Raw genomic sequence first — 23,178 nt, 5'->3', positions numbered from 1 at the left:
TTAATGAACGAACCTAATGTTAATGTTTGGCCTACCTAATATTAAAAGAGTATTTTCTACTGAACTATTAGCTATATATAAGACTTTAAATATTATCAACCCAAAGTACCATCATATCCTTATTTGTAGCGACTCTTGTATTGCACTCCAAGCTTTAGAAGATTTGTATTCTAGACAGTTTATCGTTCTAGATATCTGTAACATAATCGCTGAGTTGAACTTTTGTAACGGACAAATAAGTTTCTGCTGGATTCCTAGCCACGTGGGAATTCTAGGTAATGAATGTGCAGATTCTGATGCTAAAGACACATTTAGTCAACCATCTTTCATTACTCATGTTACTACATCTGTCTTTATTAACTGTGTGAAACTCACTCTTCACACAAATTGACAAGATGACTAGATTGCTACAATAGACAACAAACTTCTACTTACCAGAGATTCTGTGTTGCCATGGGACACTTCCCACAGGAAAATTCACCCAGAGGAAGTGGTCCTCTGCTGATTGCAGGTAGGACATAGGAGAGCTACTCATGGTACCTGATGTCAGCAGAAAATGCACCACCTTGTGTAAGATATGACTGCCACTTAATTCTGCACCACATCCTTGTGGATTGCATATGGTTATGCGGCCTTGTGTCATAAATTTAAATTGCCCAGAAACATTTGTTGAATTCTGGTCAATAACAAGGAAATTTTAGATCACCTGTTTCTATTGTTATGACATATTAGTATTATGCATAAAATTTAATATTTTATGTACATATTTTGTATTGTGAAGAGTTTTTTAATATAGTTGTTTTATCTTTTAACTTAATTTTTATGATAGTTTTTTATTCTGTTATCTGAGAAGGGTCCTTTACACCTCTCTCGAACTTTGTTAAATTTTATTTATGTTTGTTTAAATTTTTTTTTGTTTCTTTTTGAATAAATTTAATTTTTTGTGATAGTTTATCTTCGTTATTAGTTAGTATGTTATAAGTTTTAGTTTTTATTTCTATTATTTTGGTTTTAGTCTAGTTTTAGGTTGTTTTTTTTTTTGTTATAATATATTTTAGCTATTATATTAGTTGTGTTTGTTTAATTCTATCATTTTTAGTTATGTTTTTTTCTCTTATATTTTTATCCCAGATGATTATAACAAACAAGCATTTTTTACCACCCTCCCAAAAAAAAAAACAAAAGAAATTATTCACATACTATTCTCTGTTTTAAATTTATCTCATTATTAATATTTATATTCAGCCACCATCATATAACCAAAAATTATAAAATACAATTAAGTATAATTATAAACCTTTTTGAAAATCCCCTGTCATATTTAAAAAAAGTATTATAATTTTTATGGATGTCAACATAATTTACAAAAGTAATGTTTTCAAAATATTGAGTTGACCCATTTTCTACTTTTATCTGCATAAAACATCATATACACTTATATTAATTAATTTTATAACTAGAAAATCTGTATAAAAAGCTTTTTGAAATTTTATTTGATTATTTATGCAATTCAAATTAATCTTATATAATTAAAAATGTGCAGGATGTGTTTTGAGCCCATCCATTGAAACATTTCATGTTTTGGTTTGCTTGGCATTTCTCCTGCCACCACCCCATTCAGTTGCCCCAAAGCATAAGACCGAATGTCTGTGCCACAAACGGCTACTGAGCCTCGAAACAGTTTAGCGACCAGTGTCCTAACTAGCTCCTAGAGCTAACCTAAAAGTGTGAGTGGAATAAGCGTGGTATCATACACCATTCGCTTGCGTGTCCCACCGCCCACTTTTCATATATCACCAAAATGGGTAGGTGCACCCCGTCAACTACTAAAACATATATATATATAATTAAATTTATCTTGTCAAAGACAGCAATTCGCTGCCATGCCTACGCCAGTGAATGCTAGAAAGTACCTGCCCACCATTAAAGCACTTGGAGCCTTAATCTGGCTGGTAGCCAGCCATATTTCTCGGTTAGCTTTCTACAGCAGTGCGGTAGGAGTATTTTCCCTTAGGTAAACTACTGATGTCAGTTAAACAAAGCAACACCAAGGAACTCTCACATTGTTTGACAATGCAGCTCTTGCCGCTTGTGAGTGGCCAATTTTCCCATTGACCTCTAAGTTCCAGGGTGGCCTGAGTTCTGGCTCCCCCCCAAGAGCTGGGCAGTCGAACATCATGTGTTCGTTCGACTGGACCTCCTCGTAGCTCATCAGCTGCCAGGCGGAACTGAAACAAATATTGGTTTAAATTTACGTGGTTGGAGAGCACTCGGGCTCTTGTTGCCCTTAAGCCAATGATTGTTCTTACAAAAGGATAAAGAATAGAACAAACAAAACAGAAAAGGTACTCTGGTACCATGTTAAGAGATAACTCCAAAATTAACCACAACTAAGGATAGATCCTTGTATAAGTTTATACAGGATTTGGGGGATGGTATACCTCTCTGTTTTTGTTGTTTCTTATTATCATTACATTTTGCTTTTTAACCCCCTCTTTTCATACCACATTCTGACATGTTATTTTTTAATTGTAAAATAATCTGTTGAAAACAATATGGTTCATCCCCAAAATTAACGTGACCTCTGTGCACCTTACATAATTTATTTTTCTTTCTCCAACACTGGTACCTTCATCCTCTTTTACAGTATTTTGATCTTACCCTTTACATTCATGTTAAGCGAGGTTGGGGATAGACCCAATCTCTTCCTCTCTTCTTAGATAAAAGCAGTTTAATCCATTGTTTTCATAGCTGTTTTCTGATTGAGAAACAATTCTTTAATTAAGTCTGTCTTCTAATCTAGTCTTCAGCTGTGTAATACTTCCATAAGCTTTTTTTCATTTGACAGAGTTGAATACTTTTCCATACTTATTCTTTTGATGATTTATAAACACTTCTTACCCATTTCTTATTAGCTAAATTCTTTCCTTCCATTTTCTTCCAATTCTTACTCATATTTTTCCAATTCTTCCTGAATCCATTTTCTTCTTCATAGCCATTTCCTCTACTTTTTTACTAAAGTCTTCTGTTGAAAATTTGTAGATGTATCTTTGCTGAATGTGAAATTAATTGTATGTCGTCTTGACATTTTACTTCACAGCTGATTTTGGGGGGATTGGATCGGTTGATTTCTCAAAGTATGTAATTTATTTTGAAAAATTTCAAGTGTTTGCTTTTATGAACTGGATGCTTAGTTTTCAAGTAATGAATTAATTTTGATGGCTTCATGCTTTTATCAGAGAGGACTTGAAAGCAAAAAATGTACTGTGGCTTTCCATCCAGTGAGGTAAAACCATAATTTAAATAACCGACATTGTATAACATTGTCTTTTTACCGATCGATTCACTGGATGTAGATGGCTCACTTCATTTTTTTCATAAATCTATCCATTTTGGATACAAATCTAATTGAAAAAAAAGAAAAACAGTTACACCATTTGACCACACTAAAAAAACTCAATTATTATTATCTTAAATGAAATTAAACTTTTAAAAACTTAAATAAAGACATCAAATACACACTTCGTTTTCAAAACTAAACTGACATTCTCTAATCCCTTACACCTCTTTTTATACTCCTGAGAGCATGATGTGTTTAAACGTACCGTATATGCATGTTTGAACATGACACTTACAGCAAATATTATGCAAGCAGACCACATTACAAGGAGCATGTACACATCAATTTGGAATCTGTAAATTGCTCATGTTTGTACACTTCATACATGCATGTTCATACTCATCGCTATCAATGCAGCTAAATAATTTTAACTAGGTTTCATGCGGTTCGGATTGGTTGTTGTGAAACATTCATTATATATTGTTTTTACTTTTTGGGGCTGTGGAGCTAAAAGGCTGAAAATCACCGCTGTAGTGATTTTATGATGGACTGCAAACTCATACACAGCCTAATTGTTTTAGTTCATGTACTTTGAGAAATTTTGTGGTTTAGCTGGTTTTTTTTTTTTTTGGTTCTTTAATGAGAAATCTTATTTAAATAAATAGTTTGTCATTTTGATAACAATTATTTTATTAAGGACTATTTTAACAAATTAAAAAGTAATATAATTTATATATAAATAACATTTCTCAGTTAAAGTTTATCTTAAAAGATATTTTTTCTTAAAAGTACAGCAAATAGTTTTATACATTTATGAATAAAATTACAAACTATCATAATAAGTCTTAATACATTTTTCTGATCATTGTTTTTTATTGTAAAATTGATTTGCTTACTATTTAAGATGATGAAAATTCTATGAATATTATATTATAAGAAACTCATCTGTTTATTTATTAAGCAGTCTGTACTATAATAATCATAATTTGGATCTAATTATAGAATATAATTTTATGGACATTATTTACTACCATTAAGTTAGTGAAATGAGGTAATTTGTCCAGTCATGAATCATCGGCACAGTTTTTACTTTATAATAAAAATATAAATTAAATCAAGATCTTAAAGTTACATATGAATGAAATGAACCCGGTGATGGTGTTACTCCATCAATACCTATCGTTGATGGTGGTTTTTCTCCAGGTGGAACTCTGAATTCAAAATTTTGTAGAAGTGTTGCCGTGAATAGAAATACATTTGATTTTGCTAATGTTTCACCCATACATCGGTGTTTACCTGTAAAAAAAAACCAAGTATATTACATGATGTTAGCTATTGCTTAAAAAATAATCCCTATGACAAATTTTTTATATAAATCAAACTTATACAGTAAAAAGCTTACTGTGTTCATGTGAAAGTACAGCTGATAAATAAATGTAAGTTAATCATGGAAAAAATTGTTAGTTGATGTTTTTGAATGAGTGAAGACATAAATGTCAGTTCTGATTACAATTTTGTCATGAAAAAACGTAACATAAATTTAAAAAAAAAAAGCATAAAAAAATACATGTGTAACAAGAAAATCACATTTTGCATTGTGAAATGTGATTTTCCTAAACACAAATAAATATATATACATATTTAATTTATACCTTTAGATTTTTGCGTCTGGGGATGGTTGAAAAATATTGCATAAAATATACATTCATGTGAAGAATTAATTGTCCACATTGGACAGCCTTGAAGATCTAAAAAAGCAACAAAAGCAGTACAGAACCGTGGCAAAATCCTGTTGAACATGGTTGGCTAATTTTTGAACATTTATTATAAATTGGTATGTACAGGGTCCGGCACATAAATCTGACGATTTTGTAGTAATTGTTATGTTGGCACCACTGTCAATGAGAAGGCAGGAGTGTTGTACATCGACAGGTCTATTCATGCTATTTCAGTAACCAGTATGTCGTGGTCGGGTGAACAATGAGCGTTTGTGATCGAAGCCTATATTAAAAATAATGACTCGGTTATTGTAACAGCGTTTATTTCGCAGACATTTCAATTTAAATCGACACGCGTCTGTTCCTAGTAGGAATACGATATTGTAGGTGAAGAATTTTAGGAACACATCGTCTGCTTTAAAAATGAAACCGACAGGACGAAAACGGACTGTGAGAACGCCTGAAAACATTAACGCTGTAAGGTTAGCTGTTACGCGGTCTCCACGACGTTCAGCAGCGAGACATGCTGCTGCACTAGCCATTTCTGATCGACGCTTACGACGAATTCTTCATGTTGACCTGAAATTTCATACATATAGATGATATTAGCGCAGCAACTTAATGCAAATGATTGGGCGTCTCGCAAAGCAGCTTGCGAGGTCATCCTCGAAAATGTCCACCAGAATGCCGTTATTCTTTTAAGTGACGAGGCGCATTTTCATCTGTCAGGATTTGTGAATAAACAAAATTACCGTTATTGGGCTTCGCTTAATTCACGGCAAATTCTTAAAAAACCACGTCACAGTCAATATGTTACAGTGTGGTGTGCGATTTCAAAGTTCGGCATAATCGGCTCATGTTTTTTTGAGGAGTTAAATCGCAGAGTAACAGTAACATCTCATCGATACGTAAACATGTTGAATGCATTTCTGCGATCGAAACCGAATGACTTTCAAGGACATGAAATTTGGTTTCAACAGAATGGTGCCACCGCCCATACGGCGACAATCGCAATGGATGTTCTGCGAGAAACCTTTCCTGGACGTTTGATTTCCCGATTTGGCGACATTTCTTGGCCAGAGCGTTCACCTGATCTGGCTGTTTGTGATTTTTTTTCTATGGGAGTATCTCAAACATAAAGTCTTCAATAGTCGACCACAGTCAATCGCAGAACTCAAGGAGGACATTCAACGAGAAATTGAAGTATTTCCACAAGTGATGATTGAGCGAGCAATGTCAAATTTTAGAATGAGGTTAAGTGAGTGTGTAAGGAGTAATGGAAAACATTTGGAAGACATAATATTCAAATAAAAAAATCAATCTTAGTAATTCACTATAAATTGCAAAAATTGATCTTAATTTGTTATGTTAAACGTTTTAATAGTACGAAACACAGTTTAATTATTATCCCTCAAAAATCGTCAGGTTTATATGCCGGACCCTGTATAATGCACTTTTGTCTAGTGCACTGTTTCTAAATAAAATTTGAATTTTTGTAAATTTTCTTTGTTTTATTCAACTTATCTTACACCGTTTTGTTCAAAGTTAAATTCCCTTCAAGTTTTGTTCAAGTTTTATCTGTTTATTACCCATTTAAGTTATTGTACTTAAACAAAAAAGACAGGGTTTTACCCCAATATATTGGTTTTCACCCCTGATTTAAAAAACTACTGCATATACGGTTCTGGGATCTATTTTATTAAATTTTTCAGTTCAAAAACTGTAAGAAATCAGTCACTAATTCTGCTCCCTAATTAACATCTTAAAAATTTCAGTATGACCTCATTTCACCGAGGTAGTTGAAATCTGAGCGAAATCTTTCACCAGCAATAACTTACAAAGAATTTTAGGATATATGAACTTTATCCATTATTTTCACAAGTAGAATAGGTTACGAAAGTCCTGGGAGAACTTTGTGATTCACCTTTTTACGTAATTCCAGAAAGACCTTCTGGAAACGCACTTTAAGTTTTTACTTGCATCCCTCAATGGAGCCAAAATTAAACTGATTTTAAATTATGAAATAAGTAAATTTAATAGTATTTATTTAATTATCACTTTGCTATTTATTAAAAATTAAACATTTCTTACCAAATCCAAATGGAAGAAATCTGTCTGGAACATTAAGTTTTCCATCCTTAATGAATCTTTCTGGACGAAATTCTGATGGATCACCCCAAAACTCTTGATCAAACAGAATTGATGAAATATTTGCAACAACCATTGTATCCTAACAAGAATTTAAAAAAACAATTACTTTTTTTGAATGCGACTTGTAACCTCAATAAGTCATGTCTGTAGTTCTACTTTTGTTTTATTGTAATTTATTACATACATATATCCTATTGCTAAATTCTTATGTTAAAAAAGTCAGATAATTATCTTTTTAAGAACTTTTGAAACTTAACTGCATTTATATGACTTTGTTAATTATTATTTAATATGAATAATATTTTCAGACAAAAGTAGGAGTAAGTTTTACCCCTAATCCTGAAAACACTCATATGTTAGCCTACATTATACGGTCACTGATTTGCTATGGTCTATACTGATACTTGTCTGTAAAATCTACCAGTATACGTATAAATATTTCAAACTCCAGATGTATTTTTTATCATCTGAATGATCTCAACTTTAAAAAAAGGATGAGATAGGAATGAGAATGAAGACAGGAATTGATGATATTAAAATTCAACTGACAAATTTTTTTGATCTAGAAATTCAAATCGGCAGTTTTATTTACATTTCATTTGTAAAAAATAAAGAAAAAAAGAGAAATTAATTACTTTTTCCTAATTGTTTGCTGCCAAGAAAATGTGAATCGGCCCCTTTGTAACCTCAGTGTTTAATTTTCATCGGTGACATTAACATAATTTGCATTCAAAAATGAATGAATATACTCATATTAAAGTAAGGTAAAGACTTGCTTATCTTGGTGTAATTACTTAATTTCTTACAAACAACAGTAGATCAGTTTAAGTAACTATGTATAATAGATATTCTAAATATTATTTAAATAAATAATTATAAAAAGTAAAAGTTTGTTTTTTATCATCGGTTGTTTAATTGTAATTTTTTTTTTTAATAATGCAATTTTATTTTACTATTTTTGATCATTTGGATATATGTTAATCGATATTTGGTGGCAGAGTTTTATTACGAGGATATTCAAAAATTTCTTTATAGATATGACAAGTGCCTTAATTTGGATAGCAATTATTTAGAAAAGTAGTTATAGGATGTAATAGATTATGTTTTTATCAACTGTAATAGATTGTTTTTTTAATAACGATTCAGAAGTTACTTTCCAAATAGCCTCTGTAATCTTGATAATTTATAAATCAGTTATTCACACTAGAACTACCATTGAGAAAAATTAAACCAGAAGAGTACTGAGACTAACAGTAACATTATGGTTGTTGTGTTTTAAGAGTTTTACTTGAAGTGACATAATAGAAAATAATAAATAAATAATTCAGTCATTAACAAATGCATTAAGTGATGCATAATAAACTACAGATCAGTAAAAATAAATACCGATCTCTTTTTATTTTATCAGCTAAGAATTAGATTCTTACCGATTGAAAACAATATCTAATTCAAGATTTGTAACTAAACCGATCATAAATTTCAGAAATTTCAATTATGATTAAATTACTTTTCTCTATTAAAGCATAAAGAATATTAAAAGTAATTTCAACATTATTTTGAAGAAAAGGTGAAATCAAGGAATTACTTTCAACAGATAAAACATAATTTAACATTATTTACGTATGAATATTCCAGAAGTCTCCAGATATTCCATGCGGCTTTCTGGATTGACTATATATTGGACCTAAATATATACTAGCTCCCCATCACAGCTTTGCCCGTGCTATTTGGTTACTTGCATTTTCCGTAGCAGTCACTCGCTTTGTTTTATGTTTTTTAATCAAGTAACTGGAGGCAGATGGAGCCAGTCACACACACAGTAATGGTGGCAGTGGTAGTGTCAGTTGAGCCACAGTGCCGTATACCTTTCCACTCCTTAAAAAAATTGGAGCTAAAAAAACCCCAAAATAGTTTTTAAATATTTATCTGAAGAGTATCTGCTTGCCAAAATCTACTGAATATTTAATTTACTATAATAGGGATTGGGAAAATTTACAAGCATTGTACAAATTTTTTTTTTATCTTTCTTCATCCCCTTTCAAGGTCAATTATCAAAAATCTAGAAATTGATTTATTGATATGAAGATTACGCTCACCAAAAATCAGGTTGATTTCTTCATTTGTTACCAAGAAATTAAAAAAATAACAGGGCTTCAAAAAAAAATGCAAAAATCCATTTTAATCCTTGAAACTTGGGAATTTTAAAAAATTTAGAAGTTGCTTTTTAGATATTCATAATCATTCAGTTCAAACCCCGCTCGCACATTGATAGACACTCGGTTCACAATTCATTAGTTAGTGCTTCAAGCACCAAATCACTATTACATATGTATATTTTTTTTACAAGATGAAATATATTTAAAAATCTTCTCAGTTATACCAAGAAACACGGGTAAAAATTTGGTTGTGATTGATCAGGTAGTTTTTTTGTTTATCCCGAACAAACAAAATCCTCTTTTTCTTTATATAATGTATGAAATTTCTGAATATATTTCTGAAATATATGAATTTTCTTTAGATATATATATATGTTAAACTTAACAAATTTGCTTAAGTAAAGTTTTCATTTAATCTAATACCTCCTTCATTAAAACCTAAAATTAAAAGAAAATTTTCAAAAAACTTTACTGCATTTTATTTTTTGCCTTCAGATATGCAAAACAAGCTTATTTTGTAATGATGTACTTGTTTTCTAAGTATTAAAAGATGAAATAGCAATTTTGTTATCCTTAAACCATATAAAAATCTTTCCTTTTTTTAGATTATATTAAAAAAGTCTTATTTCTAATTTATTATTATTGCAGTGATTCAGTAGTAATAACATGTGAAAAATAGGTAAATAAAAATCATATATATTTTTGCATCTGATCATTGGCTGATGGTAATAAAATTTGATGTTTTCATAAACTTATTTGTTAGTGCAAACTTTTCCAAACTGCAGCATAACTAGCATTACAGTTATAATTCATATTTTACATTTTTGAAAACAAAATTTCATTATTCAGTTTGTGATCAGAAATAAAGTTTTAATTCTTTGTGTGTGTATATATATATATATATATATATATATATACATTAAACATTAAGTAAAATAATACAAAATCATGAATATTTTTTAATTTTAGTTTGAAAGTGCCTAAGGACTAACAGACATCTCTTTAATGATAAGTTTTGAAAATTTAACCTATTTATTTTCATAAAGAAGTTTTTAAATTTACTATACTACACTAATATTTAAGATAAAAGTTACAAAAATGTTACCTGAGTTTGAGCAAGCTTTCGCTTTATGCAAAGATTTTTTTTGGAAAAGTTAAAATGATCAAAGATGAAAACTAGCTCAGCGTTAGGTAAAGTTTTATAACTTTTTCCGTAAATAGCCATTAACTGTGTTTTAATTTTAATTTAGTAAAAATAAATTTAAAACATAATATTTGTATTAATTACTTTTGGTATATTATAACCCATTAGAGTTGTATCTCTAAGTGCCCTATGTGGAATTGCCATTGCTCTTCCCATGAACATCCGCAGTGACTCCAGTACAATGGCTTCTAAATACGGCATACTGTAATCAAAACATGTACATTTAATATTTTTGTAGCTTGATATATAAGTATATAGTGCAAGAAATTAAGTTGGCAAAAATAATTTTTTTGTTATTGTATTTGTCCAAATTCCCCTCTGTACTAATATCTCAAAGACAAAAGTATAAAAACCGTTTACCACCAAGAGTACAGAATTCGATAATGCGTCTTACCTTATGCTTATTTTTTTTTTTAATAGTGCTTTCAGGGTTTACCCTCATCATCAGTTAAAATTTTTCTTCCAAATCACATATTAAATTCAAGCCATTAAAATTATAATATATAAAAATATATAGTCATAAATATTAAACAATAAAAAATTTAAATTTTTTTATTCTGTGGGTAGCCACACATACTGTACTGTATTGAAGTTATTTGAATTATATAAATGCGCTTCTATCTAAGGCGGTTTTTATAAAAAAAGTCATTATCAAATTCTCTTTGAACATTAATCAAATTAAACTTTCGTCTACACTTCTATATATAATATTTTTCCAAAATATTTATTTTTCTATTATTATTATCACACCCTTTTATAATTTCGACTATAACTAAATTTGTATCTGAATCGGTGATTGAACGTTTATTGATTATTAAATGGTTTACAAGATTGGAGAACCTTAACTTGATTTTACAATATCTATAATATTCTGCAAACCTTACCTTAAATGATCTACTAGTTCTTCCAATATAAATTTTGTTTCAATCATTGCATGTTATTTCATAGATACCACACAAATATTAGGATCATTATCATCATTATGCATTTTTAAATGTTTCTTTTATATGATTGTGTGTTCTGTAAGCTATTTTATATTTTTTATCGTCCATTTTTCGCCGGTACTCGTGGGACCACAATTTCAGTTCCAGCAATAAATACAATGATGGTTGGTGGTCCATCTGAAAAAACTACCAAATGTAGTCTTGTGAAGAGTCCTCGGTCAGCTTTGTCTGACGAGGATAAAAGTCCTACTGAAGAGAACCGCAAATCATTAGACTTGAATTCTAAAAATATTAGATTCGTTGTTCTCCAAAATAGTCAGGAAGGTAGCTCCCTCCAAAAGGTTTCACCTTTCTTAATAAACAAAACTATAACAGGTACAAGTGGTTCCCCGAAGAATATCATGAAATTACGTGACGGATCGATTTTGATTGAAACATTCAACGATGAACAGAGTCAATCTGTCTTACGTCTCCGTAATATGGGTGGTGTAAATATCAGTGCAGAATGCCACAAAACGTTAAATACGAGCCGGGGAGTAATTTTTTGTCGAGACCTTTTAGATATAGATATCACTGAAGTAGCTGATGAGCTTCGCCCCCAAGATGTTGGAGTGAAGCGTATAATGAAACGGCAGAGCGGAACAGAAGAACCGACACCGTCTCTTATACTGACATTCAACCTCCCTGTTCCACCACAGAAGATTAAAGCGGGTTACCTCTCGGTTCGGGTACGACCATTCATACCCGACCCACGGCGATGTTTCAGATGCCAAGGATATGGTCGCATTACAACATTTTGCTCGAAAACGGAGATCTGTGCTCGATGTGCTAAAGAAGGTCACAATGACACTAACTCCGAAGAAGGTAAAAATGTGCGAACGGGCTGTATGGTTCACATACAGCCCGCTCCCGAGATTGCCAAACCTTTAAAGAAGAAAAGGCAATTCTCAAAATCTGTACTTAGCAGAAGCTATCTTTCCCGGCTGCACGCAGAGAATATAAAAAGATAAATAATTCACGGAACCTGGTTAAACCAGATGTATCTTTTGTCACCGCTACATCGAAACAAACTCCTACAAATATTAGTAATCAGCAGTGCGGATCCTGCAGTGAACTTAGAAAACTTGTTCAGATGCTTTCTGATCAAGTAGCTTCACTTACAGCCACTATTTCAGAGCTGACAAAGATGAATAAAAAGTCTCTCGTTGCAGTTAGTGAATCCAACAGTGCGATCCATACGAAAGTCCCTGTTTCCAAAGTCTTACCGGTTCGGGTAGGGACTATCACGGCTGGCAGTAAGCCACCACCTAATAAGCTCCCCGTAAAGGGAACCCACACAACCATCCCCTCTGGGATGTCAACTGCGGCATCCCATTCAAATAAATCTCCACCATCACCTCATATACTGGAGGATATAGTTAAGGAACCACCCGACCCCAGGGTATCGGAGTTCTTTAAAATAAAAAATACAAAAAATAAAAACCGAATCACGTACAACTAATTTTTATATAGTTTCCTAAATTTATTTATTTTATTTTTTTATTATTTATTTATTTTTTTTTTTACCCTTATGAACATTATTCAGTGGAATGTTAGAGGTCTTCCGTTCCGCATTGAAGATCTTCTACAACATGACCCAATAACACTCAGAGAATACTTCTGTGAGAGATACGACCGTCTAATTGACAGTAGAGAGAGTGGTGGAGTGGCTATTTTCATGAATAATGGGGTGTCGGCTACAAGGATTCAACTAACCACTCTCATTCCTGCTGTTGCAGTAAAGGTGCACCAAACACTCTCACCAAACACTGAGTTCAATGCTCTAGACATCTCAAATCTCCTCACGCAAATACCATCTACATCGTTAATAGTAGGAGACTTCAATGCCCACCACATTTCCTGGGGCTCAACCTTCTGCTCCACTCGAGGAAATATGATAAACCGAGTGAGACAAGACTTGGACCTTTGTCTACTGAATAATGGATCATACACATTCATGTCTTTATCATCTGGTACTGTATCTAACACCGATCTCTCCATATGCTCACCGTTTACTCCCTCATCTTAATAGGTCTGTTTGTGATGATTTTCACGGCAGTGATTACAGACCAATTTTATTGGTTTCGGTGTAGACTGCGAGGTTAAAAGAAGGCCACGGAGATGGATTGTTGAAAAGGCGGATTCGAATGGATAACATAAAGCCTTCCAATCACAGTATGACGATGGTGCGAACATCCTTGACTAATGTTCCTCTTTTACGTCCATGATACTTGAGAATGCCAACAGATATATAACCCCACAAACATCGGGTAATCCTAGACGTCCTTCCGTTTCATGGTGGAATGATGATTGCAAATATGCTATTAGGAATCGACGGCAGGCACTACGCAAATTTAATCCTAGCCCTACAGCTGAACATCTAAATTTATATCGCAGGGCTAGAGCGGTATGCCGTCGAGTAATCTTGAACGCTAAGAGTTCATGGACGAAATATGTGAGCACTATCTCACGCACTACTCCCACGTCTACTGTATGGAAGAAAATTCGTGCAATTTTCGGATCACCGAAACAATCTATTTTCGGTCTTATTGATGAAGGAGAAGTCCTTTCATCATCTTCGGCTGTGGCAAATACTTTAGCAAAATCTTTCCGCTCGGTGTCTCTCACTATCATATAATAACTATTTTCAAAGGTACAAGATACAGATAGAAGTATTATCGTTAAACGTTGGTGAATTAAACTCCCCATTCGTATTTAAGGAATTGTTACACGCACTTAAAAACTCACGTGGCACTTCCCCTGGACCGGACAACATTCGCCTTGCCATGCTTTCACACCTTCCTAATTCCGCACTACAACATCTTTTGAATATTTACAACGGTTTATTCTCAGAACAAGCCTTCCCAATCGGCTGGTCAGAAGCATTTATTATATCGGTACTAAAACCTGGTAAAGACAAAACCAACCCCTCAGGCTACCGCCCTATCTCTTTAAAAAGCGTTTTGTGTAAAATAATGGAGAGAATGGTAAACTGCAGGCTTACATGGTACTTGGAGAGACATGGCTTTCTATCTCCAGAACAGTGTGGTTTCCGACAAGGACGATCTTCCATTGACCATTTAGTGTCAATGGAAACGGCCATTCAAAACGCTTTCCTAAACCGCCAGCACTTCGTCACAATCTTCTCTGATATAAAAAAGGCGTACGACACGGCCTGGCAACGTGGTATTCTTAACACCCTCAAAGAATGGGGAATCAAGGACAATATGCTTGCCTTTATCCGAGAATTCTTAAATCACCGAACGTTTCGTGTTCGTGTAGACGATTCGCACTCCGGTAGTGTCATCTTGGAGAATGGAGTGCCTCAAGGTAGTATAAGTGCCATCTTATTTTCTGTAGCCATAAGCAGTATTACCAATTGTGTACAGGCTCCTGTCTCATATTCTCTATTTGTTGACGATTTTGCTATTTACATTGAGAGCCGTTCAACACCCACGGCAGAGAGACTACTACAGAACACTATATCTCACCTTGAAGCTTGGTCCAGCATTACTGGTTTCACATTTTCAGCCGATAAAACAAAATGTGTAGTCTTTTCTCGGTTACGAAACCCTTCTATTCCACAAGTTTTTCTGAACGGAGAGATTACGGTTGTGTCGCCTACTCTTCAGCTCGTCAAACCGTGCTTAAAATGCTGGATGGTGTACATCATGCTTTCCTTCGGCTTGCCACAGGCGCGTTTAGGTCAAGTCCTGTCGCAAGCTTACTTGTAGACTATGGTGAACCATCACTTTGGGATAGACGAGACCGGCTTTTATTATATTATTTTGCTCGTCTCAAAGAACAGCCAAATCACCCGGCTTTTGACAGTCTTTAGAAATCCTAATTTAGGAAAGTATGAGGACCATCCACGTTGCACTGCACCTGTAGGTGTCCGTACCCGACGTCTGCTGCAGCATATAAATGTTGACACACCGTCATTCTTTCCAACGTATCCTTGCGCATATCCTCCGTGGGGAATAAACCTTATAAATTTTACTTTTGACCTTACCACATACAATATACAATCAACACTACCTATTGTTTTCCAGCAAATGTTTCAGTGTGTTCTCTCCAAGATGAACCCAGACGCGGTAGTATACACTGATGGATCGAAACAAAACGATACCGTTGGTTGTGCGTTTGTTGTCAATGAAATAACTTATATGTTTGGTCTACCCGGTATTACGAGTGTGTTTACCGCTGAACTATACGCTATAAATAAGGCTCTAAATATCATTAACCCTAAATATAGAAAAATCCTTATTTGCAGTGACTCGTGTAGTGCTCTCCAAGCCTTAAAAAACTTTTATTCCAAACATCCTATCGTCATTGAAATTTACATCGCAATCGCTGAGTTGAATAATCGCAACACAGAAGTAAGTTTTTGCCGGGTCCCTAGCCATGTAGGGATTCCAGGTAATGAACATGCAGATTCCGCTGCCAGAGACGCATGCAATCAACCTCCTTTCACCATCCGAGTTGCTAATTCTGATTTTACTAATTATATAAAACAATCTCTAAGATCAAAGTGGCAAGGTGACTGGACGGCTACCGTAGATAATAAACTCCGGCAGATTAAGGATTCTGTGTTGCCATGCGACTCGTCATGTAGAAAATCTCGGCGTGAGGAAGTAGTCCTCTGTCGATTGCGGATAGGACACACGAGTACCTGATGACAAGAGGACACGCGCACGATGCAACTGCCGCATGACTGTGCGCCATATACTCGTGGATTGCATATGTTATACGACGTTGCGTCGTAAATTTAAACTTCCCAGAAACATCCGTGGTGTCTTGTGCAACGATAATAAAATTTTGAATCAGATGTTTCTGTTTTTGCGTAGTGCTGGGTTAATACAAAAAATCTAATATAAAAATTTAATTTTTGTGGTTCTATGTTCTGATTTTGTTATCCGAGTAGGGAGCCTTTTACACTCCCTATCTGAATTTGTCAAATTTTATATAGTTTTTTTTTTAATATTTTAAAAACTTCGTCTGTGATATTAGTTGTAAAATTTTAGTGATATTAGTTGTAAGTCTGTAAATATAATAGTTTTAAGTTTTATTTCACCTTTGTAATTTTTGCTTTTAACTTAGTTTTAATTTTTTTTTATTAATTTGTATTAGTTTTAAGTTTTATTTAATTTTACTATTTTAGTTTTTAACCTAGTTTTAAGTTTTATGTTAGTGTTTTTCAGCTTTTTTCTTTTTCTTTTTTTCTTTTAGTCTTTTTGTTATCCGAGAATGGGCATTTTGCACCCATCTCGGACCTTGTTAAATTATATTTACTTTTGTTTTTATTTTCGTTTTTACCGGTGATATTAGTTTTAAGTTTTACTATCTATCCGTTAGATTAGTTTTTAATTTCTTTTATTTTTTTTTTCAACAAAAAAAATCCGGGCGATGATAACGCATAGACGTTTTCATCGCCCGGATTACTTTTGGAAAAAGTGATCCAATTTGATGATATATCTGTACTTGGTGAAAATCCGGGCATTCTTATCACTTTATCTACTCCAAAGGATGTCATTTGGAAGCAAGAGTTATACTTTCTGATTTTACTTAAAAATTGCTTCATCTCATCTGTAACACGTAAATAAATAGTTTTCAAAGTCTCCTCTGGTTCAGCAAGTAAAGGAAGCGAAACTTTACCACTGGAACAGCACATTCCAGCAGTTTCATCCTTCCATTTAAAAACAACGCAATGCTGACATTTTCTATTCGTTGAGCCAATACCAATTAAAGAATTCTTATGGTATTCAAGTGAAGGATCATATTGAAATCCAGAATTATTAAATACAGACCGATTGTTACGCATGAAATTTCGACGGTGCGCGATTTGCATTTCTGCATGAACGATTCTTCTCGCCTGCGATTGTTCTGGATTTTCTCTCGCTCTTATAGCTGCCTGTTGTACAGCTTGTCTTTCTAAACGAATTTTTGTTTGAATTGGAGTTTCAGCTGCTCTTAAGGTAGCTTGGCGTTCAGCTTGCTCATCTAACCTTTCTTGTCTCTGAGAAGTTGTTTCACCAGCCCCCAAAGCACATTGTCGCCTCGCTTGTTGTTGTCGTCTTAGTTCTGCGTGAGCGTAAGATTCTTGAGTTCGAGCAACTTTGCCGCCCGGACCCGTGATGAATCCCTGGACAGGTTAGATTTGCGCTTCCGAGGCATTTTAGGAAAAAAAAACAGAGTAAAAACTGAAAATAGCGTTAGAAGTAAAACAATAAACAGGCACCTAACTTCAAAAACTGCAAAAGTTTTAGTATTGCTTAGAAGTGACAGAATAATAACAACAAATATAAAAGGATTCGAAACAGCAGAAGCACTATACTCAATTGAATAATGACTTGACCGTCGGTATTACAGTGTTGGATCGGCACTTTATTTCATTTACTTACTGGAACGCCAGATGGCGTTGAATTTGGTTAAATTTTTTGTCGGACGATCATATCTACCAATATACATTTTTTTACCCTCCCGAAAAAATATTGTTTTTTTTTTTTTTTACTAAAGTGTCCTATGTCCTTCGCTTTGACCTTTGAGAATATGTGTACGAAGTTTCATAATGATCGATTGAGTAGTTTCTGCGTGATAGCGTAACAAACAAACAAACTCACATTCACATTTATAATATTAGTAAGGATAGCCTTTATAATGCAAAAACAAACAATTTTAGTTGGAGGTATAAAATTACTTTTTACTTATTGATTTTAAGTCCCTTTCCAATGTACTGAAATTTTTGTTTGTGAATGTAAAACTAATGTCTCATAATTTGGGATGTATCTAAAGCTAGGCTCTTCAGAATACCTCAGGGTAAATATATATACTGTATAATATGATTAATAGTGCAAATAGGAGGCCAGTTCTCATCTCTGAGATTAGGGAGGCACATTGCTTTACAATTCAAGCCTGTGTGTAGATATATTTCTGACCTCTTTTATTTATTTTCTTCTTTTGGTTGATTACACGTAATTGATCTAACTCTAGCTAATAGTGTATATAAAAAATAATTTAAATTCTTTAAAAAGTGATACATTTCAACGTTTACTACGTATTATAGCTGAAAATCCACATTCCTTGTCATGTTAAAAATCCTCAGAAACTTTAAGAACGCGTAGAAATTTACATAAGCAGTTTACAGATGATCAAATTGCTGTTGATCAGCAGTGACATAACCAAATTCAGATGAAATTGTTGGTGTACCTGTTAAAATAAATGATGATCCACTAAGAATCAAATTTTGTAGTTCATGGAAAAATGAGAAATTTAAAAAAAAAATTTCTGTCAGTACTAATTCCCTACTTTTATCCAGTACTGTTTTATCTTTTTTGTTAATGGTTAGACTCGAGATGTATAGATTATAATACATTGAGCTCTACAAGGAAAAGAAGAGCAATAGAATGACTATACTTAGCTTTTCAAGAACCCTTCTCATAAATTTCATTAACCATAGAAGTTATTGCTGCAGTATGTTGTCTTGTTATTTACAGCTCTAATTAATATGATACTTTTTTTTCTAATAAGCTACTAAGTTTGTAGTTTAATCATCAGAATTTTTATATTTTAAAAACTGATGATGTATTCTAATGATTTTTTTAAAATTTAAATAAGATTATTTGTAAAACGTTGGAAAGAAATGTTTTATAAAAAAATTATAAATATAATTGAATTACTTTGGTCTGTCACTTAGTAATGGAAGTCTGTCTCTTCCAACCACTCGATCGATTTCTTCATGTGCTTTTTCTTGAATATGTGGATTTAACATTAAGTATAAAAATCCAAAACCTAATGTCTTGTTAGTTGTTTCTGATCCTGCCATAAAAAGATCCATGCAGATAGCAAGCAGTTGTGGTTCTAGAACAAAGAATGAAAAAAATTTGCTTAATTATCTAGGGTTATTACAAGAATTTTAATATTGTTTATTTACTATAAATGTTGTTTATGAATAAGTTATAATAACAACATAGCACTAGAAATATTGTTTCAGTGACAATTCACCTTACTACTTATTTGATTTTTGTTCTTACTCATGAACGTTTTTGTAATAATGATTACTATTGTCAGATAAGTTATATTTTTAAAAAAGATTTAAAATTTAAAGTTTTTTTCTTCTTTTTGTAATATAAAGAAGATCATCTGCATCTTTCAGCCATTTTGATAATACTCAATTTTTGAGTATTTATTCTTTTTTTCTATTAATATTACCTGATTCCTAGAAATAATACCTTTGAAAAAATTATAAAACTATTCAAATAAACTAATTGATGTATGGAGTAATTAAATAGAGAATATGATATTTTATTGTTCCTTCCCTAGTATATATTAAACGAAAATTTTTATTATACAGTTAAGTAACAAGTTATTTTATACCTGTGAAACTTGGTTTTCTTTCTGGTGAATTAAGAATTTGAAGATACACATCCATTAGATCTTTTGGCTCATTTTTATTAAATGACTTTTTATGATTTTGTAATTCATTCTGTAAATGAAAATAAATAAATAAGTGTTTTAATAAATTTTTTTGTAATAATATTTAATAATGTATAATGTAAACAACTAACATTTATTTGTTTTAAAACTATGCATCTAATTGGACTGATATTGAAGTGCTTAGTGTTATTTACTGGCTGTTCACAGATATTATTGCTAAAAAATACTAGTATGAATGTTATACACTCACCATAATATTTACTACATATTTTTTAATGATCTCAATCGCTCTAGAGACCTCAATAAACTAATACTGTGTTTTACATTAACTGCAGTTATCATTGAAATTATAATGCTACGTGCTGAGTATGTTAAAAGTGATCCCTTTTTTCATGTTGAATAATGTGAAAAACTGTAGTTTATTTAGACAAGGATGCTGTATTTCTATTTATAGCATGCAGAGATTCTTATAAAAAGCATACAGTTGCTTTTATTGTACTGTTATTCATGCCATTAGATAATGAATTAATCATTTTTTACCACACAAAATATAAAAATTACTGGAACAAAAAAAATTGTTTGTTTAATTAGAATTTTGGGGTTTGAAATTTAAAGGTTTATAATGACACTGAATCAAACTGTCTGTTTACTGTGAAGGTCGCTTAGTCATAATATTCATTATTATTTTGCTTAATGTTAAACTTTATGCAGCCAGTGGATTGCAGTTTATATAATTCAGTGGACTGTACTGTATATGTTAGAAAGTGCTCCATAACTGATAGATGGTTTTTTCTGAATCTTTTCAGAATTTAAAAAAAAATTTTCTGAATCTTTTTAATGCATATTGGTGTGGCTGTGATTTGTTTATATTCATTATTTATTTTAAAATTTTTACCTATTTTTTTAAAAAGAGTGAATCAATCAGTGAATGTGTTGTTACAAATATTTGTGTAGTCTGTATTATACGATAATAAATTCTTTTTGATCTTCAGGTAAAATGTATTCTACGTAATCTTCAAGCAGAGTGGGTATCCTAAATAGTTAATTATTTATTGGGTGTTGATACTTTTTTTAGTTTATCACATTAAAAACAGTTAAAATTGAAACAAAATGTAATTTTTTAATAGTGTCTTGCAGACTTTATGACAAAAACCTTTTGATTAATGTTTGTAGAGGTGAGCAGTTCTACTGTTTCTGCTAAACGAAAACAAATTGTTCCTTGAAAAAAAAACAACTGTTCATACAAACTTTTGGGAAAAAAACAGCTTGAATTATTAATCTGTTAATGTTCATGACTCTTTCTTCCATTACATTGTTAAACTGCATGTTTTTTGCGTTTAAAAACAACAGTTTCATTTTAATAATTTTCTTAAGGCATTGGTTGCAGGCTGCTTTGGTTGTCTCTGGGAAATACCGTTTATTATTTTATCACAAGATTAACAGTTTTAAGACCTTTTTATTTTGCACTTTAATATTACGTTATTTTCATATACAAAATTTGTATGGTTTTTGAAACTGTTCAATCTTAGACTTACAGGGTATTTAATATTGATAAAATGACAATTTGCTGAGCAAATAACCTGTTCTCAGCAAACAGTTTATTCAATTTTATTTTCGTTAACTTAATGTTCATTAGCGTGAGATAATAGCTCTGCTTGTTGAGTCAACATGTTTGCTATGCATTATTACTATTGGGTAGGAAAAAATAGTTTGTACCAAAATGAAACAACAGTTCGTTTTTTGTTTCTTGAGAAACAACAGTTTAGTCAAACCGTTAGATATTTTGCAATACATCACAAAATGTTTGTATAAAATATAGTATTGTGGTAATTCAATATGTAAATTCAGTTATTTGGTCAACGATCCACTGATATGATCGATTACATTTTTCAATCGATTATACAAAGCTAGACAACGCAAAAAAAAAGTCTCGAACCAGGACTAATACAAATATGATAGATGCTAGTTTCCTTCCTCCCTCAGAAGTATGTATTTACATTTAATGTATACTTCATTCATTATTTATATATCAGACAGATAAATGAACATATTGCACCGTGCTCTGATAACAATTTAAACATTATTCGTGGGTAGAGGTAAATATAATTTCAACTATTAATTAATTACATAACATATTTATAAAAAAAATATTTACTTACGTTTAAGAACACCCATATGCTCTGATGAATGCTGACAAATTTTTTATAACCTGAGATTTCCGGTGCGATAGTCATAAGTACTGGAAATTGGCTAAAAAGGGCACCGACCATGGTAATACTTTTAAATAAGTCATCTAAAAGACATTGTAAGTTTTTCATTTTTTTATCTTCCGGATCGTATCGAAGACCGGCAAGCATTTTCCATAACGTATTGATTACAAATATTCCAAACGCTTCATCCATTTCCATAACTATTTTACCATTTCCTTTTTCAACTTTTTTTTTAAATAATGTGACCATCTCTATCACTTCTTCTTCAACAATACCGGACATGGTTCTACGTCCATAACCAAATTCTCTTAAATGTCTAAGAACAAATCGTCTTTGTTCGACCCATAAATCTTCATCGGTTAATAAAAGTCCTGTAAAAATTTTATTTATTATTGTACGTACAAATTGCAGAATAAAATTATAAAAAATCGAACAAATGAAATATTATATTCTCTGAAGAAGCTACAATTATTAAACGCCTAAACTGCACTTCTCCTTAACTGAACTAAAGAATCCAAGGAATCTCAAGAATTAATTTTTTTGTAAGGTATTGATCGTTAAAATGCTAAAAGTGCTCTTTTCCAGCCGGGTGGAAATGCACCCGATTTTGTTTAACTTTGATGCTGTTAAGGAACTAGGTTTTTAAATATTGTTTTGACCGTTGGCATTTATTATTCAAATCGGTCTTGAAAAATTTTCTGAAACTGAAAAATTAAAATTTTGAATAAATTATTTTTATTTAATAAAGTAAAGATAAAAATTTTATCTTGTATGAAAGTTTTATTTTCTTAGGCATTACAACTCTGTTAAGTATTCTAGTATTGTAGAACCTCCAAGTTATAAGATCTGCAGTTTATTACTTTTTCTTCTTAACAAAGAAATGCTTACTCAAAATCTTATCTACTGCTTATACTTTTTTGTTCTGTATGACTTGCATAAAACTGTAATAAAAAATATATAATTTAATATTAAAATAAAATTGT

General features: G+C 32.1%; 1 protein-coding gene across 1 annotated transcript in view; it reads right to left on the bottom strand.

Moving 5' to 3' along the window:
* Positions 1 to 4,370: 4,370 nt before the first annotated feature.
* Positions 4,371 to 23,178, bottom strand: part of LOC142329107 (uncharacterized) — an 81,554-nt gene continuing 62,746 nt past the window's right edge. Inside the window, exons 13-18 of the mRNA XM_075373442.1 lie at positions 22,145 to 22,566; positions 19,926 to 20,034; positions 19,229 to 19,409; positions 10,654 to 10,771; positions 7,150 to 7,288; positions 4,371 to 4,636 (exon numbers count right to left, since the gene is read on the bottom strand). Coding sequence (XP_075229557.1) covers positions 4,455 to 4,636; positions 7,150 to 7,288; positions 10,654 to 10,771; positions 19,229 to 19,409; positions 19,926 to 20,034; positions 22,145 to 22,566 — 1,151 coding nt within the window. The 3' untranslated portion in view covers positions 4,371 to 4,454. The remainder of the gene's footprint in view (positions 4,637 to 7,149; positions 7,289 to 10,653; positions 10,772 to 19,228; positions 19,410 to 19,925; positions 20,035 to 22,144; positions 22,567 to 23,178) is intronic.

This window comes from Lycorma delicatula, chromosome 8 (assembly GCF_047948215.1).
Source record: "Lycorma delicatula isolate Av1 chromosome 8, ASM4794821v1, whole genome shotgun sequence".
Taxonomy (NCBI): Eukaryota; Metazoa; Arthropoda; class Insecta; order Hemiptera; family Fulgoridae; genus Lycorma; species Lycorma delicatula.
Note: the sequence above shows the minus strand (reverse complement) of the source record. Positions and strands in the feature narration are given on the sequence as shown.